At 34.3% G+C, this 26367-nt stretch overlaps 2 protein-coding genes and 2 long non-coding RNA genes across 7 annotated transcripts; 3 read left to right on the top strand and 1 right to left on the bottom strand.

Annotated features, from left to right (window-relative positions):
- Positions 1–291: 291 nt before the first annotated feature.
- Positions 292–963, bottom strand: LOC141616879 (E3 ubiquitin-protein ligase At3g02290-like). The gene has a single exon (XM_074434055.1). It carries the CDS (start codon positions 858–860, stop codon positions 375–377), a length of 486 nt encoding a protein of 161 aa, XP_074290156.1. The 5' UTR covers positions 861–963; the 3' UTR covers positions 292–374.
- A 685-nt stretch (positions 964–1648) lies between these two features.
- On the top strand, positions 1649–4460 carry LOC141613677 (uncharacterized). 2 transcript variants are annotated; one of them, XR_012529265.1, is made up of 4 exons: positions 1649–2135; positions 2677–3009; positions 3336–3732; positions 4218–4460. It is a non-coding gene; the product is annotated as an uncharacterized LOC141613677 (long non-coding RNA). The 2 variants fall into 2 exon arrangements; XR_012529264.1 differs by having other exon boundaries at positions 1667–2135; positions 3656–3732.
- A 906-nt stretch (positions 4461–5366) lies between these two features.
- Positions 5367–7297, top strand: LOC141613673 (uncharacterized). 2 transcript variants are annotated; one of them, XR_012529263.1, is made up of 3 exons: positions 5453–5551; positions 5690–5791; positions 6535–7297. It is a non-coding gene; the product is annotated as an uncharacterized LOC141613673 (long non-coding RNA). The 2 variants fall into 2 exon arrangements; XR_012529262.1 differs by having other exon boundaries at positions 5367–5551; positions 5690–7297.
- Positions 7298–13131: 5834 nt separating this feature from the next.
- LOC141613664 (exportin-T) lies at positions 13132–22508 on the top strand. 2 transcript variants are annotated; one of them, XM_074432412.1, is made up of 16 exons: positions 13202–13400; positions 14061–15327; positions 15424–15510; positions 15598–15687; positions 15792–15896; positions 16224–16283; positions 16740–16802; positions 16889–16984; positions 17883–18047; positions 18486–18659; positions 18772–18837; positions 18909–19007; positions 20708–20854; positions 21436–21609; positions 21693–21745; positions 21891–22508. In XM_074432412.1, exons 2-14 carry the CDS (start codon positions 14152–14154, stop codon positions 21523–21525), a joined length of 2418 nt encoding a protein of 805 aa, XP_074288513.1. In that variant the 5' UTR covers positions 13202–13400; positions 14061–14151; the 3' UTR covers positions 21526–21609; positions 21693–21745; positions 21891–22508. The 2 variants fall into 2 exon arrangements, with proteins under 2 accessions (XP_074288510.1, XP_074288513.1); XM_074432409.1 differs by having other exon boundaries at positions 13132–15327.
- The last annotated feature ends 3859 nt before the right edge of the window (positions 22509–26367 follow it).

Genomic DNA, 26367 nt, shown 5'->3' with positions numbered 1-26367 from the left:
TTCGGGTTTTCCAATAGTGGATATGGATATGGGTTTTTAAATAGTGGATCGGAAATGGGTTTTTAAAGAGTGGGTTTGGATTGAATTTTTCCTTCGGTTCGATTCGGGTTCGGTTCGGTTTGGGTCATAATTGTCATCCCTACGTGTCACTTAAAAAAAAAAAAATCAATCAAAGGTATGAAATTGAACTTAAAATTCAATTTTTTTAGCGGAGCCGCTTATGTTTCTATTTGTTTATCTCTCGTTAAAATTCCCGTCACACTAATTATAAAAGATATACAAATAACCGAGACAAACACGAGACCTGCAATATTCACAACTACACAATCCCTCCCCTCCTGCTTTCAAATACCACTTCGCAATGATGCCGTAGCTCAATGAGACTCATCGAAGGCCATCGTCTTTCCACATACGGGGCAGTTCTCACTTCGCTCCATCCATTCATAGATGCACCCTAAATGAAAATGATGAGAGCACTTGGTCACTATCTTTGGGTTCTCTTCAGTGTAGTCTTCAAGACATGTTGGACAAACATCTTCATCCTCATACGACGAATAAAAATAATCCATAACTACTGTCGCGGCTTTAGCTGATGAAAGTAACAGTCCGTCTCGCTGCAGACGATGATATCTAGGATCCGCATCATAAGGCAAGGGCCTCGGAGGAGAGCGGTACACATCAAGTAAAGAGTTGTCATCAGTTGACACCGGATTGCTCGACGGATGACTACCTTCATCAACTTCCTCCTCTCGGCATAATGAAGAAAACATATGAAAGAAACAATTAAGACAAACACAGTTACTACAGACATTGTCTTCTAAATCGTCGTCTACGTGCAAACAGGAACAAATTGAGCCCATGATTATTGTAATTAAGTAATTAAGCCAGAAATCTGAAGTCAATTACTCCTAATTTTTTTTAAAGAAAAAGGGACAGTATTTTATGAGAAGAGTTATATGAACCCCTTAATCCGTTATTTATAATAGTAATATACGGAGTATAAGGTAGAATCCTAAATCGAGCTAAATAGGAAATATAGTTCTATCAAATATCTTATTTCATAATAATAATAATAATAAAATAATAAAATATTTCCTAATATTATTAGTTATATCTTGCCGTTTTTAGGCAGGGTTGTTTTTGATTGGGAACGTGTTAATTTGAATTCCTATAGTTCTTTGTAGTACGGCCGTAGAGCTGGCAAAAGCTGGCCCGATCAGACCCGCTTGAAAGCCAACTTGATACAATCCGAAAATTGGGTGAACCGAACACTACTACAAAAATAGACCTAATGCAACATTTCGTGTGCAACACTTACGGTTTGTGTTGCAATTTTCAGTTAATTAAGCAACGCTTAATTTATAAATGTTGCTTTTACTTACATAGGACAACACTTTAATATAAGTGTTGCAATGTATTACTCGAAGTGCAACGTTTTTATACAAATGTTGCATTTTGTCGCAACACTTGTGCAACACTTATATCACATAAGTTATAAACCCTTTATAAAAATTTCATTTTTTTGTTCAGCCGCTCAAAACATTTTACTGAAAATTTTGTTTGTGCGTCACTTTTTATTTTTTGGAATCTCCCATCAATAATCAATATTATTATTCAATCTTTCAATTCCTTCCATCACGCGTCATTCAATTCATTTATTTGATACAGTAACAAAAACTCTTCGATATTCTTCGTCCTTTCTCATTCGACACTTCTACCGTCTCTTTGCTTCTCCTTTCTCATTCGATCTTCTTCGTTTCTCTTTCATGCATTCAATCCACTGTCTCTTAATCATTCAATCTCAAGTTTGATTCACCCAGAAAAGGCGAAGGCATATTGGGAACGAAACAACCATCGTTCGCGACTTTACGATCTTAAATAAGATGAATCTAATTTAAAATAAATAAATAAATAAAAAGCAAATATGAAACACGGTCTTCTTATAACACTCTTACGACCTTTCATTCAACCAGTTATCATCACTCTCATTCACCCAATTACACCCAAAACCCTAAATCACCGCCAACCACTCACGCACCGACAACCACCATGTTATCGCCGGCAGACGCCGAACCCACAACCATCTCAGCGCCACTCGTCAACGTTTCTGTTAACAAATCACAATCCTCATTCAGGTATTATTCATTATTTCGATTATTTTTAAATTTATCACAATTCATATGTTTTTTCGAGGATTTGTTTTCATTATCCACTGAATTTTGGTTGTGTATGCTGTTTGTGTTTTGGTATTCAATTGTTTTAAGCATTTTAGGGTACAATTAACCCTATGGTTGAGATTTTTAATTAAATTTGGTTTCAATTTGAAGATAATTCGTTTCTACTGATGCTTTGGAGTAGTAGGGATAATTTCTTGAGTTAATTATATGACGAGGGAAGGATATGTTGAATTGAAGTTCAATTACGTACATTTTATTAATAGATCTGACTTAATGGCTCATTCCAATATTCCTGTCTTTAATTTTCTCTCTTATTTGTTAAGGAATCCATTTTCTTTCGAATCCAGAATTAGTTCAAGTTTAATTTAGCATTTCTAGAATTTGAAATGAAATTCTCATTCCCAAACGCACTATAAAGTGCATTGTTCTGTCATTTATACACACTGTAAAGTTGTAAAACGACCTTTTAATCGAACTTCATGTTCTATCCTTTTGCTAGGCTATTGCAGTCTTGCATTCGGATTTTACAATCCTATGACTCTGGTGCTTTAATGGCATCAAGGAGTAATGTCACATATTCTCGACTTGATGACGGTGAGGATGATGCAAGTTATAACTATACTGATGCTGATAATATAAGAGGAAAGGAATATGATCTAATGATCCAAAAATTCTTCTAGTCTGGTTTCTTTTGTCCCTTGGTTGCTTACCGTGTTATCGCCAACCTCTCACCGACAACCACCGTGTTATCGCTGGCAGACACCTCGTCACCGACGAACCACAACCATCTCAGCGCCACTCGTCAACGTTTCAGTTCACAATCCTCAGTCAGGTATGATTCTTTTTACAATTATTTGTAAAGTTATCGCAATACATATGTTTTTCGAGGATTTGTTTTTATTTTCCACTGAATTTCAGTTTCGTATGGTGTTTGCGTTTCGGGATTCTATTATTTTTTTCATGTTAGGTTACAATTAAGTATTAGGGTTAGCGATTTCAATTAATTTGATTTCAATTCGGAGATAATTCATTTTCTACTGATGCTTTGAGTAGAAGAGATGATTTCTGAAGTTAATTATGCTAACAATGTTAGTGTTGGGAAGGATATGTTGAATTGAAGTGTTTATCCCGTACAATTTATCTCTCTTTCATTAGCAGGTCTTTAATTACTGACGTTGGCCGACCTTTCTCTTCAATTTCTGGAATTTTCATCATCAATCAATCTGTTCAGTTGTTTGTCATGATCAGCCACATTGTGTTCCTTATATTAAGCTTCCAAGTCCCTTGCTAATGAGTAAAATGGAGATCTGAGTGTTCTCTGATTCTTAAGTCTCCACTTGTCTTCTCTTAATTTTTGTAAGACCTGGGGAAATGATAAGGAACACCTATCATATCTCTAGTCTACACACCCAATTTCTATCTAGGATACACAATTTTGTTCCTAATCCTATGCTTAATATTGTCAATGTCTGTTTTAGCAACAAAACATGGCCGATCAACTTAGAGCTTTAGCCCGCACATATTCCGTTGATTCCAGATGAAGTACCAGCAGCAGGTAAGTATCATACCAGAATTTCTTCTACATTTTTGTTCCATTTCTTAGATCAGCGCAATTAGTCCCTTGGATACTGAGAATAGGGAACTGGCACCATTCTTCTACCAAATTGATGATTTTTCTGTTGTATTCACACTCACAGAAAAGGTGATCATGTGTTTCTGATCCGTTTCCACAAATAACAGTAGTTGTCAATGCTACACCCTATCTCAAAGAGTTTTTCTTTGACATTGAGTGCAGCAGTTATATTGCTTGATCTGCAGAAAAATGACATCACACATTGTTGGATACCCACTTGGTTTAGTTTATATAAATTAGTTGAAGTAAAGTTCTCTTAGTTGCTAAATGATCTGCTTTTGGTCAAATCTGCACTTCTTTTATGTCTTAGCCCAACAAAATTTTAATCTCATAGTGGTTAAATAATTCGATTTTTGATTGTATGTGTTATTCTCATATGGTTATTTTTTGTGTATCAAATTTGGCAGGTCGGGAAAACAGGTGTTCAAGAGCATTAAAGTCGCTATTTGGAGTTTGGCCTAAGAAATTGTAGATGTGTAAAATCAATTCTAATTGTGCTGCTTGGATCATGAAAAAAATCTGTAGCTTTAGCGAATGCATCCGAGTAGAATATTCTTATTTTTTTAGCTTTAACTATTGATGTTGATTTGTAAGGTAGTTGTATGTCAAACATTGGTTTTGTAATTAATTACGTATTATCTTTAATAAAAGTCTTTAAATTTACCAAAACAAACATGTTTTTGTAAATATATATTTTTTTTTTAAATTTTAATTAAGAAATGGCTACGGTTGTTAAAATAGAACCGTAGCCTTTTATATACATACGGCTACGGTTAAATCTTAACAAATTTTGTAGCCAAAAAAAACACTTTTTAGGCTACTTCTGCTTCAATCAGTAGTCCGTAAAGATTTGATCTAAGGCAACGCCTTGATTTACTACGGTCGAGGAACCGTAGCCAAAAGTCCTTTTTAACCGTAGCCAAAAGCCGTTTCTGTACTAGTGACGTAACAAGTGTTGCGTTTCCAAAATAAAAATGTTGCATTAATTTCATATAAGTGTTGCTTATCAACATGAAAAGTATTGCATTAGTTCAGGAAGTGTTGCTTTTTTTACATAAGAAATGTTGCATTAGAAGATAAAAAATGTTGCCTTTGCAATTGAAAAAGCGTTGCATAAACATGACCAATGCAACACTTTTCAAAAGTGTTGCTTCAGATTAAAAAGTGTTGCATTAAGCGTTGCAATGACCTAATGCAACAAGACCTGATGTAGCACTTGATTAAGTGTTGCATAAACTCTATTGCAACATTTATATGACATTATGCAACAATAACAAAGTGTTGCTATAGAATCTAAATGTAGTAGTGGAAACCGATCCGACCGATAATCGATGATAGCCTTATTTTCTCCAACCTGAACCCGACCCGACCCGTGACCGATATTTTCTCAACCCGATAGATGACCCGATAATGAACTAGCTATATTTATTTTTGTGATTTAGGTAAAGTCGTCAATACATGTTGAGTTGGTTTTAAACTATTTGGACTTTTGAGGTTGGTTTTAAACTATTAACGCTTATCCTCTTTAAAAATCTTATGCATACATATGCTTTAAATCTATATTATACTTATAAAAGAATAACCACTATATACAAATCTGTACACGTGGCGTTCTCTCATTAACTCTTTTCCCGCCTAATGCTAACCCTAAACAAACCATACGTATATCTTCCTTTCATTCATACTTTCTGTAGCCGTCGTCCTACCCTCTTCTCCCTCTCATCCCTAAATATTATTGAGGGTATAATTTCCTACCCAAATTAAACAATATCAACCAATCTTTCTCACTTTATCATTATTCTCTCCTCTGTTAAACTTTTTTCTCAATATTTTCAAGTTATTTCTCTGTTTTAATATTCTTCTTTTTCTACTTCTTTAGCAGGTTCAACTGTTCAAGATCATTTGAATGGCGAATTATTACTGTATACAACTCTTATTTGCTTCTATCAGATTCCACAACCTTGCTGCTCTTTGAATTAAGGTTAGTTACGTAATTTACTCAAAGACGGTTTTGATTTACTCATATTTTCACTTTAATTGATATCTCGGTTATTTTCTATTTTTCATAGGATCTTTTAATAGAATATCTGATTTATTGCTTTTTGATCGATTTGAGGTCTCTATAACATTTTAATAATTTGAGGATGATTGTGCATTAACCTAATACATGTCGTTTGTATGCTGTTGATGATTGTACATAATTGGAGGATGATTGTGCATTTTCATAGTTTGACAATGAATTGTTGTTTTCAGCTTATATGAATTAACTTATTACAGAACAAATCTAGATGTTTTCTATTGTCCTCGATAAATTTGAGGATGATATTTGATATCATAGTAATGGTCTTTATGCAAAATTATTGATTACAATTTGTTTATGTTTATTAAGGCTTTGGGTTGCAAACTTTCAGTTTCACTAATTAACTTAAGGACGCGACACTCTTTACTAACTATGGTACTCGGGTACTCGGACATCAGGACATGTTTTATATTCTGAGTCTATAGTTTTTCTATTAGTGTTGGTATATCGAACAAACAATTTGGCTGTATAAACTAAGTTAGTTTATGTTTGATTTATGCATTTTTGTACTATGAATTAGCCAATTTTGACTTGGGTTAGGTTTATAAGGAAGATCTTTTCCATTTCTTTTTGCTCCATTTGCTCTCTTAAAGAATACAATTGTATAAATCTCCATCACACACATTAATCCTTTTCTTTTTTAGTTATATTACAGCCATCCGATCGGACCAGATTCTGAACCATTTGAAAGGTAATGGACCTTCATTTCTTTCTAGGAAATGAATATGATCCTTACTCTGTTTATATGTTGTGACTAATGAAATCAATTTTTGTATCATTGGTCTAATGTTTTTTATTACGAGTTGTTGCTGCAGCTTGGTATTTGGAAAATGTACTGTAAGTTTGGTTCTTAATGTTAGGAAAGTTAAAAGGTTAGAGCATTCAATTGATTACTCTATCAAAACTATCATTTTACTATTAATCAAAGATTTTTGCTGTAAGAAGAAGAAGGCACAACCGCACAACGGTACGATAACATAATTACTGGCCTCAATTCGGAGTTAGCTTGGCAAAAGATGAGCTCGGGCTTCAGCGTCATTGTTTGAGTTTAGCGAAAGCATCTTTCTGATTTCCGAATGCAGTACATCAGTTTTTGGATAGTTTTACCGTAAAACCCGATTCACCTGCTTGAAATACGCATATTCATTTCGAAGAACAAGTGCTCAAGTAGCCTTATTACAGTACCTCCTGGTAGCCTGGCGGATCGTTAAACGTCTTGCTTTATCGGCTAACTGGCTAACCTTTCTCTATTTCTATACTGTTGATTTTTTTGAGGGAGTATTACTAGATTTTTTAGTTTAAGAAATGCACACCTTTTTGTCTTTTAGTAATGTGTAGATACATCTGATACTCCTTAATTTGCCGATCTTATTTATCAATGAACAATTTTTCTACAATTCCTATCTATATATACATAAGAAGTTAAGAATCTTTACTGCTATATTGTCCCTTGCTCTGCATATTGTCCATTGCTCTGCATAATTACTCCGTACCTCACATGTTTTGGATGCAATGTCTTAGTAGAGCAATATCTGTCGCTTTACTGAGGTTATTGACTACCGCAAACTTTGGTTCATGTTATTTACAAGCTTTTCTACGATGAGACGGATTGTTTCTCTTATACTCCATATTCCATTACTATTGAATAGCTCTTTTCCAACATAAATATTCTACAAACTATAATTGCGAAGTCATTGGCTTTCCAAATTTTATTAATAAAGAAATCGATATTTTATCGTCATTTGAGTTTTAGATGCATTGTCGATCTTACACTTGATTTTACTATCAAAAGGAGTCATTGATATTACACTTCAAAATACGAGCAGTAAATTATATACATACAAGTATACAACCGTGGATGTCAAATAACGCATTTTTATTCCCTCCATTTGGGTCAAATATTGACTTTGGACACATTTTTACATTTAATGCTGCTTTGAGTGACCAATAATTTTTAAATTTGTTATAACACGATAAAACTTCCCCGATGGAAAAAATGACTCACATTTCAAATTATTAACGTGTTACATAATAAAATATATCATTTAAATAAGATACTATAAATTCATTCTCATAAGATGTCGTGATTATAAAATTTAAAAAGTTATTTACATATATTGTCTAAATAAACCCGTGCAACTTTGCACGGGTCCTAAACTAGTGATAAGATAAAATAAAACGGGTGATTAAAGTGGCGGCTTCACCTAAAATCAGAAAAAAAAATATATTATAACTGATAACATGACCTCATTAACCCCAAATAGTTTCAAACAAACCCCAATTAATTTACTAAATTACCTCATTTTACCAAAAATCAAAAATTTCTTTCTCAGTCGAATGGTGTAGGGTATGGTCAAATCAAACAAATTACGGCAAGGCTTTCTCAAAGCTAGTTACTTTAATGTCAATAATTAATAACAAGTATATGTTGAGTTGAATTGCAGGATGATTTATACCTAGCCTTAAAGAGCTGCAAGTGATTGATGAAGAAAACAATGTGAAGAGATAAGGGGATCGAGATATATCAACAGTCGAGGGAGGAAAGACGACCATGGAAAACCATGTTCTAATGATAAAAACACTGACGATTAGCTGAACATATGCTCTGAATTAGGAAGAACTCTCCTCCTCATAAAATGTCATTTTACGACTTCCATCGCTAGATTCGCTCAAGGTTAAAGACTGCCATGCTTTCAAACAGTTCAGTTCAGGACCGGTAATAGCACCCTGTTTGAAAATCCTGCATTTACTGCATTGCTCGTCGTTGAAAGGCTTTTCTTCAAGTCACCCAAATGAGTCCCTTGATTATCCTCCTTAGAACTCGTCCAAATTGGCCAGTGCGACAAACTCGAGTCCTTCTCAAATGGACAAGTGGAAATGCCCAAACTAAACTCCTGCCTGGAGATGCAATGGCTTTTATCGGGATCTCGCGTTCTCGTTCGGACCTCTCATGGCTACCAAACTAAGTTATGTGACATATGATTGGAATAAGTATTCATTGCTTCAGTTTGATGGATTGAACCAGTTTTTGAGGAGCAAGAAGAAATGACTACTAGAAGGTTATTTATTATTATGTGTGGGTGTAGTCAGGGGCGTCTTGTGCAGCCACGGGCGTGAGAACCGGCCTCCGGTTTTTATCACCGAATTTACTGACTTTATTAATCGACAAAATTCAATATAATCCTCAAAGTATAGTATACTTAGCTTGTACATTCATATTTGCGGCCTCGTTTTTCCATGATACACAAGTCTCTATTTGTTTTAAGACGACACCCTTAGGTGTAGTGAAAAAAGTTGAGTCAAAGTTGAAATATCTTGTGATCAGGGGCGAGGCCAAAATTTTATTTTTGCTGTAGCGAAATAGTACACCGATAAAAAAAATGTTAAAAATATTTAAAGCACACAAAACGTAGATTACTATTTTAATCTACACTATTCGACGTCGTCTCATATTCAAAAACTTACCCACAATTTCAACTACCGTAACTTTCAAAAATAAATCACTTTCTACAAAAGTAACTAAAACTATCATTCAACCATTCATAGTTAGTTTTGTGTAAGACGGTTTTATACTAACATAATTATAAACCGGATCCAAACACAACTCTATCGTTACTTTAAATACTTTTAGTATGACACAGAATATTTAATATATTCTTGAAATTCAGATTGAATATTCTGCCAATATTAAAAATTCAATTCCTAAGCACTAGAATATCACCACTGCGGTGCCAAAATATTCTCTTTGATCATTCACATGAACGATTACCCAAATTCATAAAAGTTGCATCAAAGTGTAAATTAGAAATCAAAGAAGACTATAAGAGTGTGATATTTAACATAGATATACATACTACATAACTACAAGAGCAATTCCATTGATTTCACGGATTTTGCAAATCACTATTCACAAAAAATTAAATATTAAACAATATCAAAATGTAAAATAAAAATACATGTTTGAGGAGACAATCCGGTAGTAGTAAAGATGGAGTACTTGACATTACAAATTACAATTAAAATTTTTGAATTTTGGAAAGAAAAAAATGTTTAGGCAAACAATTAAGAAGATGAATGTTATAGATTGCCATTAATTAGGAATTGAGAGAGTTTTTTTTGGTAAATGAGAGTTAAACGCAGGAAGAGAGTCATTTACTCCGTATTAAATAAGGAACTTAAATTGCATGTTTATCTGTGTGACTTTGTATGTATGGAAAATAACAGTCAATATTAAGGAAATCAAAGTATGAAAGCATTAATTATGGTGTAGCAAGTTGTAAATTATGTAAGGGAATTTTTAAGTTTTGGTGTAGCAGCTGCTACACCAAGCCATACCGTAGCCTCGCCCCTGCTTGTGATTGTAAAGTGTAATTTAGTGACTCTGATGTGTTATTTGTTATTGTCATGTGTTCGAAACTCTAAAAAGACATTTAGTGCTTTTGGCCTCTTTTCTTCTTGTGTCTCTGATTTTCGATTTTCGATTTGTTATGTTTAATTATTTTTGTTCTCTTAGTATTTGTGATGATTAAATTTAAATAACGCGTAAAGTAGAGCAGTATCGTATCCATAAAAAAAAAAGGTTGCAACATTTCCTCAATATACATGCCAACTGCATCCAAGTATTATCTAAAACACCAAAAGGGAAACCTTGTACAAAAGTTGTGAAAGCTTTATTGTGTATAGAGGAGTAATTCTCATGTACAACGTACATATGAAAAAATGTCATACAACTATATAACAAGAACTTTGATGTCCTTATCATGGAAAAATGATTGTTGGTAAAAATTATATCATAAAATGTGGTAAAGCAAATAAGCCATATAACAAAACCTGGATGTCCTTTTCATAGAAAAGCGATTATTGGTGAAAGTTATTTTAGTGGGAATATTTAGACAATATTTCAAATAATTTACCAAATTACCTTCGTAAAATGAGCTTTTCACAATAATTACGCACAAAACACGTCAAATTCATCACAAAAGACACTAATTTCAAAATGCACGACACATCAGTGATATAAATGCCCAATCAACATACTAATTGAATAAGAAGATATGTTGTATATAAACTTTCATTAAGTATAAAACAACCTATTTATCGATACAAAATTTTAAAATACATTTTTCCTCGTATTACAAAGTATTGTTTTTGGTGTAAAATATGTCACGAGTGAAGCAATTAATGTCATATGTCATTTGATTCGAATTGAATGACTCAAATAAAATTGTGATTCATATAATATCTGAACTTTACATAACGTAGTTGCTCTTTCATGTACACACATTACTCAATCATATACTTTTTCTCATAATGTTTCCACCCTCTACCCTTCTGGCTTTCTCTCAACAAAAAAAAAGTCAAAGTTTCTCTCTATTCATCCCAAAAACATAATTAAATTCTCATAAAAAATTTCAATTGAATCTCAATTTTCATACTAAACAAGATAAATTTCATTTCATAATAAATTACTTTAAATTTATTTGGGTTACGTTACTTTTATGGTTATCTTCTTCAATTTGGGTTTTCATTTTTTCAATTAGGGTTTATGTGAAGGCACAACATATTGAATTAAATTTGTACCAAAATTAATTAAATGTCAGAAATAATCTCGTCATCAGAATTAATTCACTTCTTTCAATCGTCTTCAATGTCATCAAAATTTTATATTAGAACCATAATTAGTTAGAATTTGTATCAAGAAAGAAAAAAAAATGAGGGAAACTTGATTCTGTAGAATATTGCATCAACTGGTGATTGAGATCCATGAACACTAACTTATCAACGTGAATAGATTTCTTTGACATTGAATTGTAGATTATTGGTACCAAACTTTAATTGTAGAATATAAATACCTTTGAATTGTATAAATTGGGGAAAAATTTGAAGTATTACTCGCTCCTTTTAGGTTTGAAGTGAGTGTTCTTTTTCTTTGAGAGGAAAAGATGGTCATGAAAGTTGAGAGAGGGTGGACAAAATGACAAGGGTAATAACGGAAAACATGTACATGATTGAGTAAATCATGTACATGAAAGAGCAACACCCTTACATAATAAGAGTAGTAAGATCATTATCGAGTTAATATCACTATGTCACCAATAAAAATTTTAAAATATAATAATTAATTGACCTTTATAATGTGTATGAGCATTTGCGTCATCAACTCTGAAAATATCACGCGTACGAGTTATTTCATATGGATATCATCTTTAATTTGTATTGCATGAGAAAAAAACTAAGACATAATAAATGCGAGACGTCGACAAACACGTGTCAACAAAAATATAACTACATAATAATCTGTGATGAATTTTCGGTTTTAGAAAGATAATGCAAATTTGCACTATAAATATGATAAGCGCAAAAATTACTTGCAACAATTTAAGTTATTTTTTGATTTTATTATGTTCAACAATTAAATATTAAATTATATTTTAATATCTGATGATTATAATGATAAGCAGAAAAAAAAAAACATACGTTGTTCTTCAAATCCTTTAATTTCAAAACAACTTCCCTTACATTTCCATCCAAATATATATCATGTCTCAAAGCAACAAATTTACATCTAACCGTTTGATCTACAAGTATTTAAACTTTATATAAAACTTTATATAAACCAATTATGCGAATACCACGACTCTTGGAAAAAAACATTCATATATATTTTTGGTATTAATACAGAGTATATGATTTTGTAATAACAATTATATATATTTATGCTATCATTTCATTATAACTATTTTTTTATTAACAATTAATTTTTTATGAATATTTTTTTTCAAATAAAGACGCTTATGAAAAATTTCCATATAATATTTACGTTAATTAGCATGTGATTTTACAAAAATACTAATACGAAATTAGATTTTTTTTCATATTTCCTTTATAATTAAATTTTAATATTATTTCTCAAAAAAAATTATTTTTAATATTAAAATTTGCCACCTCAGAATTAATAAATCCAGCATGGGCTATTTATAATTTGCAACTCGCTACAAAGGGTACATATAATCAATTGGTCTCTCTTGTGACGGGTTATCATTTGTGGCGGATATTTTGTGAGATAAAATGGTAACAAAATGGGTTAGTGGAGAAAGGGGACCACATGAATAGTGTTGCAGAGAGAGAAAAAGTGGGTATTTTGTGAGGTAAAATGGTATCCGTCACTCAAGAGTGACGGATATGTGCCGTCACAAACAAGAATTTGTGACATATAATTCATCAAAAAAATCCCACAATAAATACACAAAATCAGAGGGCAAAAAAGTAAATATCAACCCTATATAAACCGCCACCATTACCACTCCGTCTACCCTCACTTTCTGAGAACTGCTTAGCATAAAACGCAGCAACTCTACTTACAATTTGTTCATCTTTTTTCTTCGAATTTCCCCAATTTTCTTCATCAATTCAATTAAATTTCTTCACATATTCATCACTTCTAGATCGAACTTTCACCTAATTCCCCAAAAAAACTAAAAAATTAAACCCCAAAAACAACGTTTTTCAGGTGGGTATCTAAAAGATCCAATTTGTACTTCATTTTTTTGAGGTGGGGTTGTTTAATTAGTGATTTTGAATCTGGGTTTTAATTAGTTTTTGATTTGATGGTAAAAGTTGAGAGCTTTGTGTAAGGGTTTAATGCAGTAAAATTAAATTTTTGATTTTTGTGATTAGGGTTTAATACAATGGATGATTTAGAAAAGGCGATTTTGATTAGTTTCGATGAGTCCGGAACCGTTGATTCTGTGTTAAAATCTCAAGCAATTGAGTATTGCCAAAGATTTAAGGAAAGTTCAAATATTTGTAGCATTTGTGTTGAACGTTTGTTTACTAGTAAGGTAGTGGTAGTTCAGTTTTGGTGCTTGCAATGCTTGCACGATGCGATTCGTGGGCGATATGCCTCGTTAATGAGCCCTGAGGAGAAGGGTTTTGTTCGAAAATCCGTGTTTGCAATGGCTTGTTATGAAGGGATTGATGAGAATAATGCTAAACTTGGTAGTAATGTAGTTGTTAGGATATTGGATTCTCCCGTTTTTATTAAGAATAAGCTTGCACAAGTGTTGGTCACATTGATTTCTTTCGAGTATCCAATGATTTGGTCGAATGTGTTTGTCGATTTCTTGCCTTGTTTGAATAAGGGACCTGTTGTTATTGATATGTTCTGTAGGGTTTTGAATGCATTAGATGATCAAATTATTAGCTTAGATTATATTCGTAATGCTGATGAGGTGGCACTTGCTGCACGTGTTAAGGATGCAATGAGGCAACAATGTGTGCATCAAATTGTGGGTGCGTGGTTTGAGATCGTTAACGTGTACAAAAGCTCAGACCCTGAGCTTTGTACTAGTGTTTTGGATTGTATGAGGAGGTATATTTCATGGATTGATATTAACTTGGTTGTGGATTATTATCAGTTTGTACCGTTATTTTTTGAGTTGGTTTTGCTTGATGGGTTGTCGGAGCAGCTTAGAGGTGGTGCTGCCCGATGTGTTTTAGCCGTGGCTCAAAAGCGGATGGAGCCACAAAACAAACTTAAGTTATTGCAAAGTTTGCATATTAGGCGGGTGTTTAATGTGGTTAGTGAGGAGGCTGATTCCGAGGTTGTGGAAAACATAGCTACTCTTGTTACTGGTTATGCAGTTGAGGTGTTGGAATGTGTTCGGAGATTGAATCCGGAGGAAGGAAAGCGGGCATCAACAGAGCTTTTGGAGGAGGTGTTGCCTTCTGTGTTCTATGTTATGCAAAATTGTGAGATGGATGCCTCATTTAGTGTGGTGCAGTTTCTTTCTGGTTATGTAGCGACTATGAAGAATACCTCACTGTCCGAGAAACAACTGCTTCATGTGGGCCAGATTTTAGAAGTGATTAGGGCACAAATTTGCTATGACCCTGTTTATCGCGATCACCTTGATGTTTTAGATAAAGTTGGGTTGGAAGAAGAGGAAAGGATGGTTGAATACAGAAAGGATTTATTGGTTTTACTTCGGAGTGTGGGCCGTGTAGCACCTGTTGTGACACAAATGTTTATTCGTAATTCATTAGTTAGTGCATCATCTTCTCCACCTGATAGGAATGTTGAAGAGGTAGAAGTGGCACTATCGCTTTTATATGCACTTGGAGAGTCCTTGAGTGATGATTTAATGAGAAGTGGTGGTGGGGTATTAGGGGAGTTGATACCAATGCTTCTTTCGACAAGATTCCCATGCCACTCTTTTAGGCTCGTGGCTCTTACGTACCTGGAGACGATAACTAGGTACATAAAGCATGTTCAAGAGAACACTCAGTGCATACCCATGGCTTTGACGGCTTTTCTTGATGAGAGAGGTATCCATCACCCAAATTTCAATGTTAGTCGGAGGGCGAGTTATCTTTTTATGAGGGTTGTGAAATTGCTGAGATCAAAACTAATTCCTTTTATAGAGACGATTCTACAGGTGATCAGTTATTTCCTTGCATTACAATGTGATTTCGATGGAATTACTTGTTTGATATTATTTTAATCCTAAACATCCCTGATTTGGTGATCACAGAGCTTACAAGATGTTGTCGCGAGATTTACGAACATGAGTTATGCAGAGGGTGCATCTTCCTCCGAGGACGGAAGTCATATTTTTGAGGTAAATTATGATGATGTGTTCTCATGTGATCTTTTGGTCTAAATACTATTTATGCTCCTTTTTCTGAAGATTGCCATTTTTCCTCAGGCGATTGGCATCCTAATTGGGATGGAAGAAATGCCGGTTGAGAAGCAAACAAATTATCTTTCTTCGTTACTTACTCCGCTTTGTCAGCAGGTTCACTTATGTTACCTTTTAAGTCCAAACTAATCTTATCTGTCTTAATATGTCCTTGGATATTTGTGTAATTTTTGTTGACAAAATTTATTTTCTCCCTCTAGGTCGAGGCTTTGCTCGTGAATGGCAAAGTCCAAAATCCAAATGATTATCCGAGAAATATTTTGATAATTAAGCAAATTATAATGGCAATAAATGCATTAAGCAAGGTAATCTATTCTATTCAATTATGTCATGTGCATAGTCTTGAGTTTTGATACATGCTACTTATAAATTAGTTTGCATGCAGTTAGAGAACGCTTGACCAAGTAGCCTTATGTTGTAGCGTAGCCCTAGTGTACTTTTAAGAATAACCATTGTTAAATTTTTGCGTAAATCTATTCATTGAACATAATTACGTTTAGTCCTTCGACCATTTATTCAGGGCACATTCTAGCTTGTTTCAATGTTGGCTCAGGAACCCCGTTTAAGTTGTTTTTTCAATGCACTTTTGTTTTAATTTCATTCATGTAACGTCAAATTGATCTTGCTTTCAGGGTTTTAGTGAACGACTCGTGACTGCCAGCAGGCCAGAAATTGGTCTAATGTTTAAGCAGGTTAGTTCTGTGTTAGTGTGTTTTTAACATGATGATCAAGGACACTCATCACAACTCATTTAGTCCTTCCACTAATAGTTTATAATCCTATGATTGTAAGATACCAACAACAACAATATACCTAAGCGCCTCAAGAGTTCCCGCAAAGGGGATATCAGATGTACCAGTGATAACAAGTTATTCTGTGCTTTAAAACAAATTATTCTGTGGACCTCAACTAATGTTTTATAGTCCTATGATTGTAAGCTACCAGTTAAAACAAATTATTCTGCGCTTTAAAGTTCTTCTTGGAAGATTTCAGACGCATGAATTATGTTGATACTTGAAACTCGAAAGCCCTTCAAGTTTGCAATTTACATTGATGTGTTGGAGCTAGATGGATTATCCCAGCGTATACCTTTGTTATTTGGCTTGCCTTTCAAATTATTTATACGGTTTCTTAATCTTGAATTGCAGACATTGGATGTTCTACTTCAAGTCCTCATTGTATTTCCAAAAGAGGAGAGTCTACGTAGTAAGGTATGCAACAATTCACTTGGATGAGGAACTTATTTTTTACGCTCTTACATTTTAACGTTTATGTTCGTTGACATTATTTATATCAGGTTACTTCATTTGTTCATCGCATGGTTGAAACTCTGGGAGGATCCGTCTTTCCATATTTGCCAAAGGCGCTGGAGCAGCTGCTTCTCGGAATTGAGGTAATTAACTATTTATTTCTTGGGCACTTGTGACTTAGATGCTTATTGTTTGTTTTTTACGTGGAGATGAGGATATAATCAAGTTCATATATACGAGTGGATATGACTTCAACTAGGGTAGCATTTTTCACCATCAAAAGAACACACTTTCTAGGTCTAGATTATTGGTAAGTTAAAAGATGTGTAAATGTGTTTTGCTTTCGTTGAACCATTTATTCTTTTCCATTGAAAGAAACACTTTTTATATCTAGATTATTGTTGAGTTAGAGGAGTGTAAATGCGTTCCGCTGCCGTTGAACCATTTAATCTAGGATGTTGCTCGTCTCCAGAAATATGATTAATGTTTTTATAGTCTCTTTTATCGTCTTTGTTTATCTTGTTACTTGTGAAGCTGTCAATTATTCATCATTTCTTTGAGTGTCATTTCCTGTGAGGTTTGTTTATATGCTTTAAGTGTGGGGGAGCTATGGGATAACTGAAAAGCATTCTTCTGGATGAGTCGATGGTAGACTCCATGTATTGCTTGCTAACACTAGCATTATGGGCATCACCCCCATTCTGTACATTAGTGTCTCTCTCTGGTGTCCTTTATAGATTTCCTCTATTACTTGCCAATAAAAAGGAAATACTCGACTGGTTGGCATGTTGGAGTGAATATGCAGAATTTCGTCATACATATCTTCTTTGTTTCTCTGTACTCGGTAATTTGTAAGGCATGGACTCTTGAAACAAATTTCCGGTTATTTTTAAAATATCGACAAAAAAATCCTGTTTTATAATGGTTATATCTGTTACTACAAGTTCCACATATAGATCTAGAAGTGTTGTATTGGATTCATGTTAATTATCTCCCTTTTGTGCCATATAGGCTGACCTTTGCTTACTGTTTATCTGACAGCCCAAGGAGTTGCTTGGTATTATTGTTTTACTTAATCAGCTCATATGCAAATTCAACGTTGCCGTACATGATATACTGGATGATGTATTTCCTGCTATTACTAAAGAAGTGTTTGCGGTAATCCCAAGAGATGCATTTCCCAGTGGACCAGGGACTAATACCGAGGTATAAATGTTTTCATACTTGTGCTAACCTGGATTGTTCCATGTCCGGTGTCTCTGTCCCTAACACATAATATATTTTATGCTTTTGGACGTTACCCTGGAATTCTGAGCAACAACTGAAAGAGGCAACGTTAAGCTGCTAGACAATAACTGAGCTTAGGTTTTCTCTCTATCGAAAGTTCTTTGGAAATTCTTGTTAAATACAGAAATTAACAGAATTACAACAATAGCTTCTTTTTTCATGTCTGTGAAAATGTGAAAAGAGGGAGGGGGGGAGGTTGTTTACTAGAAAAGGGAGAAAAATATCCGTTGTGAGAGAGTTACTAAGGCGCCCTGATGTTGATTCTGCACTTTTTTTCACTGCACCGCGATAAGTCATAGCTTTCTGGATTTAATCCCGATGCATCTATCTAAATGTCTATTTCTTTTTTTTCCCCAGGAAATTCGTGAAAGACAGGAACTTCAGCGGACATTCTACACCTTTCTTAATGTGATAGCAACACATGACTTGTCCTCAGTTTTCCTCTCTTCCAAAAGCAGGGCATATCTAGATTCAATTATGCAACTGCTACTTTATTCATGTTCTAATCATAAAGATATTACTGTGAGGAAGGTACGTGTTTGTATGTGCATTTGTTTAGTTGATATTTTATTGTCTGTTTACATAGTGTTCTGTATATGTTTCTTCAGCTAATAACTGTCGAAATCATTCTTCTGCATATCAGGCATGTGTACAGATATTTATCCGATTGATTAAAGACTGGTCAACGGGTCCTTTTGGAGAAGAAAAGGTTGGTATTACTGAAACTTCATCTATTCAATATTATCATCCTGAAGATTTAATTAAATGGTTGTATTTCAGGTACCCGGGTTTCAGACTTTTATCATTGAAACCTTTGCTACCAACTGCTGCTTGTACAGTGTGCTAGACAAGTCCTTTGACTTCCAAGATGCAAATACGGTGAGTTCTAATTCTCTAAACTCTCTTTTGATATTTTTCTGTGTTTCCTTCTGGATGCATGTCAGCTACATTACAAGTTTGCAATTCGTTTCGTTTATCATGCGTTGATGAATGAGATGAGCAATAATGTGTGTATTATTATACGCCCTCCATTTCACTATGTTTTTCTTGTTACTTTTGAGCACAATATTTAAGGAAAAACGAATATGTGGTACTTATTTAAAGAAACATGTGTGGGGTTAAGAGATGGGGTAATACATTGTGTCAAAAAGGAAGAGGAACACCTTAGTTAAACAGCCCAAAATGGAAACCAGGAAGATTATAGTGAAAATTGAAGGACTAGGGAGTAATAACAATTTCGTGAAAATGTTTGTAAATTTCTTTGCTTTCATGATCTTTACACAGGCAGTATTTTACTTTAGTTAGATATACTCATCTGTAGTACTGGGTTGGGTTTAACCTATAATGCTTTTCTTATGCATGTTATGTCTGCTTTTGATATCAACTTGTGTTCAGTAATGTATTGATCATTGACCCTTTTACTGGCTCTTATGATATGTATCCATCTCCGATGTAGAGAGTGGAAATACAATGTTTCTATGGACTTATTGCTCACTTCGCAATCACCCTCTCCGATGTAGCTGAATTGCACTATTTTCATCCATGACTTCCATTAATCACAGTTTATGGTGGTCGTGTGTGCGCATTTTCAACTATATGTGATATTTAAATTTCAGTTATTACCATATAATAGTGTCTTGTTGGCTTGAAGTGAACTTATTAAGTATTAAGTGCCCATCTTCAATACTAATGTTACTTTATATTTGTTCAAAAAATAACATGAAGAGTTCAGTTATCAAAGTTGCTCGGTCTTTCTGCCCGCTTCTATTTTAATCGTACTATGCTATCTATTCCTGCTATGCTTAGGTTCAACCCTAATTATTAGAGTTCTAACTGAAACGCGCGTCAAGGAGATAAAACGAGTTATATGATGTGGTGTAACTTCCACTAGTGTGGCGGAGTACTATCTGCCTATCTGCCCTTGTTGCTCAATGTGGTATAGGAGTGGGAACCATTGTTGCATGGTGTGGGAATAATCTGTGGATGTGCCTCTCCCCACTATAGAGCAGACCTTGTCAGTGTTGTTTCCGGTGTCTTCAATTCTTCCATGTTTGTACTTGGTATGAGGATTTTGAAAAGGAAGCTCCAGAGAGAATTAATAGTTCAGTTAAGATTTCGATTATTGACATGATTATCAATTTATCTTTCCTTGATTATATACTTGCCATGCATTTTCTCTCGATTTAAATTTTAAGTTTTTATAAAAGAAAGACGGAATTCGATTTTAAAACCCCTAAGTTCACCTTGACTTTCCATTACATTTTCGTTCTCCCTTTTGTTTTTTATCTTCCCTTTTTTATTCGCATTTTGAGGCGTGCGTTCACCCATGGACGGTTCGAAAGGATGATTCATGTCAGCCGACCCCAAATCATTTTGGGATTAAGGCTCTGATGTTGTTGTTGTTGTTGTTGTTGAATGTACGTTGGTTTCTACTCCTAGTAAATTAAAAACTAGAAAGATTATGTGACCGGATAGTTCACAATGTGGGTTCTGATATTTGAATTTCTTTTCCCCGACATTTTCTTGTATGTGATATTTGATTTTAGATGCTAAAAGTTCTTGATTCTACTCTTTGTCAGCTTGCATTATTTGGAGAAATAATAACTGCCCAGAAGGTAATGTATGAGAAATTTGGTGAGAACTTTGTTGCTCAGTTTGTATCGAAGGGTTTTCTTGCTGCACATTGCCCTCCAGATTTGGCTCAGCAATATCACCAGAAACTGCAGGTCGGTTTGTTTTTTGCCTTTTCTTCCCCTTTGTTCTTTCATTCTATTCCCGTTGCTAAAATGTGCTTCACTATCAGGCTTTTAGTTTGTCTAAGGCACAAACACTTACGTACGACCGTCCCATGTTGTAACGGTCTAGATTACTCACATAATTAAATCAAATGATGAATATTGAATACCAAATGATGATGATTATTTAGATTGGGAGCCAAAGGCCTATCGTTCCTTGGCTTTGGAGTACAGAACATAATGGAATAACGTAGAATGGCTCATTAAACTGTTGAGTGTTGACTGGCATGAAACGTTGCATCATTTCTCGGCGCTAATTTGTGTGTTTTCTAGCATAGTGGTAAGGCTAAGTATATCTGATGCTCGTTAGGCCTGCCTTAAATGGAAATCATTAGGGTAATGTTGTCGTCGTAATGTATTTCGGTTGGTCTCACACTAAGACTTCCTCATAAAAGGCATATACTATAGTCAAGGAAGACCGACACTTCAATTAGTTGATTATGACTCTTCTTTAAGCTCTTACAAATCTACGGTAGTAATCCTGATGTGTTATCCGTATGTCTATTTTACAGAACAATGACACCAAGGCCTTCAAAGCATTCTATCAATCCCTTATAGTAAACTTGAGACAGCAGCAGAATGGAAGTCTGGTTTTCCGATAGCAGTGTCTATGGTCCTTACCGGAGCAACTGGCTGATGTTCCGTTCTATCCTTAATTATTGGCTGATGTTTATTGTCCAGCATAGGTTAGTTATCATCTGTTTGATTACTTTGAACACCGTTCAATGTTTTATACGTAGAAGATTATTGATTTTCTTTAATGTTTCAGGGTTTTGTCTTCTATGTACATAGCCATTCTGTGTTTCGTCCCCAGAACATGAGGTAAATATTTACAGTTAGGCTTATTTGAGACGGACTCATATGTGACACGAACTCAAATGCCTATATATTTGGCGTTCAATTAAATGGTTAATAGATTGATATTCATATGTAAGATAATCTCATATAAGTATTTTTGATTGAGCAGGTGTAAATTACCGGAAGCAGTAATTCCTTAAATGTAATGCTGAAAGCGTCTCGTTACTTGCCCACCATACAAGTCAACATTTTCGCCAGATTTTGCGTAGTCATCACTCTTCGTTGATGAGAGATTCGATCTGTGTTAGTGAGACATATTACTGTTAACATTTTTCCGCATTTTGCTTTGCTATTCAGAGTTCTAATAGGAAAAATGCTGGTGGGCATCTCCAGTACTCGCGGGAGAGCGATGCAAAAATTTGACGCTAAAAGAAAGAAATTTAGTTTGCAAAGTAGAATTATAGGAAAAGAAAAGGTAAATTGTGGAAAACTTTTTTTTTTTATCAATCAAATTTTGTACTTGTATTATCAATGATTTTGGTGTCGATAGATGTTGACTCTTATGCTCCTCTTTGGAGCACAGGTAGCGGTAGCCCCTAGGCCATAGGTCATAAATAGAGGTGATCAAATGCGCCAAACCTATTACCCATTGCCCGATCTTCTGTCGGGGTTGGCCTGTTTGGTCTAATGAACGCGGTCGGAAAACCTGTAGCCTGGTTCTGTAGTTGGGCTGGGTTAGGACCAACATTTAATCAGAAATTCTGGCCTGTTGGAAAAGTTGGAAAAATGCGTGCGCTGATGTTTCCATAACCAGATGAAGCCCAAAACAGTTAATGTATTATACAACTGGTTGTATATACAACTTTTTCAATGTAGTTGAGCTTTGTTATAAAGTTATCGAGCTTTACTGACAAAATTATCGACCTATGATACAAAGTTATTGAGTTTAAGAGAATAATTATTAAGCTTAATAACTTCGTAAAATAGCTCAATAACTTTTAAAATAGCTCAACAACTTTGTGTAAAAGCTCAACAACTTTGAGGCGGTTGTACAATGCTACTATATAACTGGTTGTAGGATAATATTTGTGAGCCCAAAATGTGGTGCATTTTGTAAAGCTTTTTCCTTTATAGTTAAACCGTTCATCCAAGATCACATATTGACATATTGTCATGACTCATGAGAGTATGAGACTCACGAGTCATGAGTCATGAGTCATGACACATTCTTGTTTATTGTTTGTATAAGACGGGGATATTTACTACTCCCTCTGGTTTTTTATTTTCTTCCCGTTTCTCTAATATATGTGAGAAGTATTATAATGAAATGGGAAGAAAACAGCAAGCCGGAGAGAGTATAAGGGATCAAATAAAATGTAAAACACTTTCTTCACTGTTGCCAAAAAAAAAAAAAAAAAAATGTTGCTCTATTTGATAAGGTTGTCTAGGGATTAACAAAAATTTGTTTATGCTATCATTATCATTATGTGGTAGTATTTGTGTCCCATGGGTGGGTTCAGAAGTAAACACAAATATTTTCGTCCTAACTTATAAGTTGACTTGGCAAAATTGACCTGATCGGAATAAACCGACCCGACACTCAAGACTCGAGCCTGATCCGAGCCAATATAATCCGGCTAAAGTGTTTATTGTTGTACACTGAATCCATAAATAAACTTCATAATAGTTGACACAAACCCGAAATGACCAGCCCAACGGAGCTGACCTGAATTTTTGTAATCCGAAACTAACCCAACCGAATTGACTTGACCCGTTTGTCAGATCTAGTCCAAAGTAAGACTAACTAACTCGTTATTATAATAAAGTAACTCGTAGGAAAGAAATGTAGCAATGTTTATGTTAATATATTCGTATCATCTAAAAACTATTTCTATTCCAGCGTGATATTATGCAAAATTGAAATCCTTTTAACATAGTGCACATTTTAGAAAAATCCATTTAATATGCCATTTACCAATTGTACGACATGAGAAATGACCAGTCATTTGATACCTACGCGCCTACGCATGTCATTTATCAACGTGACTTTAACTTTATAAAATATGGCCAAATTTTTCAAAAAATTAGAAGCATTATTAGCCAAAGATGAAACGCATTTAGGAATAAAAAGTGCAAAAGTGCGACTAATGACTATTAAGTCGTTTGTAAAGGGACTTGTAATAGTAAAATGACATTGACGGAATTTCCGGATACGTGGTGATCAATATCATAATAGCTTTACCTCCGCAGACGAATGCGCGTCAGTTCACTAATACTAGTGATTTCTGAGGCGTTGTATTTAGTTTCATAATTATGATGATTATTGCGATAACATAGGTCGTGCTGGCTACACTTACATGAAGAAACCCGATTCAAATCGTCCAAAACCCTATAAAATTTAACATTTTTGCCACCAAAACGATAATAACAATATTACTTAAGATATTTTATCTCAACCTCAACTTTGACTAACTCGAAATAACTCACAATACAACAATGAATAGTGGACTCGAAGGTGACCTTGATTAAAAATCTTACTGAATAGGTTACTAGATAAGATTTAAGGAACCTTACTCGATTCAAAGGACAATACTGTTAGAGGATATGTTGGGATATGTCGAGATATTCGACATATCTTAATTTAGGAATAAGACATATACTAATATGTCATATAAAATAAATGTGACATTATAGAATAATATAATATTCTAGATTATATTCTAGGGTAGAGTATTTGGTTCTATATATATATGATCGACTCAATGTATCGAAACACAACGAACTATTATCAATAATACAACGATTACCTTTATGCTTTCTTCCCTTCTCATTTCTAATATGGTATCAGAGCCTCACGCTCTTGAAGCCTAAAACACGACATATCGCCGCCTGCCGGTGGGCATAATATGCAACGCCCACCGGCGGGACTTCATTACCGACTTCCGTCTATTGGTATTTCTTATTTTCATCTTAAACAAAAAAAAAAAAAAAAAATTGTTCGCTCGAATTTTGTTTTCATCGACTTCCATTGAGATATGGAATTGCATGCGTGACATTGTTTTATGCCATGTAATTTCAATATGTCTTAATTATTGGCGATTTACACGAAACTCGGTCTGGCGAGTCCTATACGCATCGACTGGCGAGTTACGCACCGATATTTGTCAAGTTCGAAAAAATGCGACGTTCTTGACAACGAAATTTCAACGATTTGGTGGGTTCGAAAAGCAACGACGTTCCCGCCCGACGAAATCGATTCGAAAAGAGAGCCGTTTCTCTTTGTCTACCTTGCAAACCCATGGAAATTTCGAAAAATTACCATGGGTTTGAGGGGGGATGTTAGAGGATATGTTGGGATATGTCGAGATATTCGACATATCTTAATTTAGGAATAAGACATATACTAATATGTCATATAAAATAAATGTGACATTATAGAATAATATAATATTCTAGGGTAGAGTATTTGGTTCTATATATATATGATCGACTCAATGTATCGAAACACAACGAACTATTATCAATAATACAACGATTACCTTTATGCTTTCTTCCCTTCTCATTTCTAATAAATACTAACAAGATCTGACGAACCGGTCAACTGGGTTAACTCAGTTTGTGTCGGGTTATTTTTGGTTTGCAAGAGTTCGTGTTAGGCTCATTTTCGAGTCAACTATTAACAAATTACTTATGGATAATAATCAGTTTATAGCTAAACATTTGGGTCGGGTCAATTTAGGGTCTTGAGTTCGAGTGTCGAATTGGAGTATAGATCTGGTTATTCAGGTCGGGTCATACAGATCAAGTCAATTTTACCAATCCTCTATTTAGTAAATGAATAGGCATCGTCGTCACAAATTTTCCCTCCAAAAAAACATCTTCTAAATAAGGTACTTAACTAATAACAATTATAAACCGTTTTAGTTACTTTCGAGACAAAAAAATTCAGAAAATTTATAAATTGAAATCATTAGCTTTGCGGTATAAAAATATACTCTATTATTTACAAAAATATATTTCAACATGCTATTCAATTCTTTTAATTATTTTAGTTTCAACTTTTTATTTCTCAAAGCAAAATACAATGATGAGAAAAATGAACAATTAACGAGATACCACTATTATATACTCCCTCCATTCAACTCCAAGGCCATTATGCTTTATCATGTTTGTCAACGCGACTTTTACTCGGCAAATATCTTTAGTTACGTATTTGCAAAAATTATAAAAGTTACATATTTTTAATGTACTTTTAAAGACGAATCAAATAAGATCTCACATAAATATATTTTCACTTATGTATCGAGAGAAAATTGAAGTTGAATGTCCGCTTGTGAATAGTGTGCAAAAGAGATAATGGTCTTGTGAAGTTGAATGGAGGGAGTATCTAATTTAGTAAAAATAAAAAAAAACTTTATAAACCGTGCATTTGCACGAGGTCTAATCTAATTCTAATACTAACCCAACAAAGTCCAAAAGCAAATGTCATATTTTCATATTAAGACATTTCGAGTTACCCAAATGCCACCCATGCAACATGTTATCCTATGTTCATATATAAGTAGTAGTAAATGGTAAACTTGGCCGGCAGTCCGGCACATGTACTTAATTTGACTGAATGGGTAGACTCCGTGTTTTTCTCGTTT

This window comes from Silene latifolia, chromosome 1, assembly GCF_048544455.1.
Source record: "Silene latifolia isolate original U9 population chromosome 1, ASM4854445v1, whole genome shotgun sequence".
Classification (NCBI taxonomy): domain Eukaryota; kingdom Viridiplantae; phylum Streptophyta; class Magnoliopsida; order Caryophyllales; family Caryophyllaceae; genus Silene; species Silene latifolia.
This window is presented reverse-complemented; position numbering and strand designations above follow the sequence as displayed.

Coding starts and splice junctions, on each gene's coding strand:
- LOC141613664 (XM_074432409.1), top strand. CDS start 13,579: ATGGATGATTTAGAAAAGGCGATTTTGATTAGTTTCGATGAGTCCGGA. Junction 15,511..15,597: donor ACGGAAGTCATATTTTTGAG/GTAAATTATGAT, acceptor ATTTTTCCTCAG/GCGATTGGCATCCTAATTGG. Junction 18,660..18,771: donor AAGATATTACTGTGAGGAAG/GTACGTGTTTGT, acceptor TCTGCATATCAG/GCATGTGTACAGATATTTAT.
- LOC141616879 (XM_074434055.1), bottom strand. CDS start 860: ATGGGCTCAATTTGTTCCTGTTTGCACGTAGACGACGATTTAGAAGAC.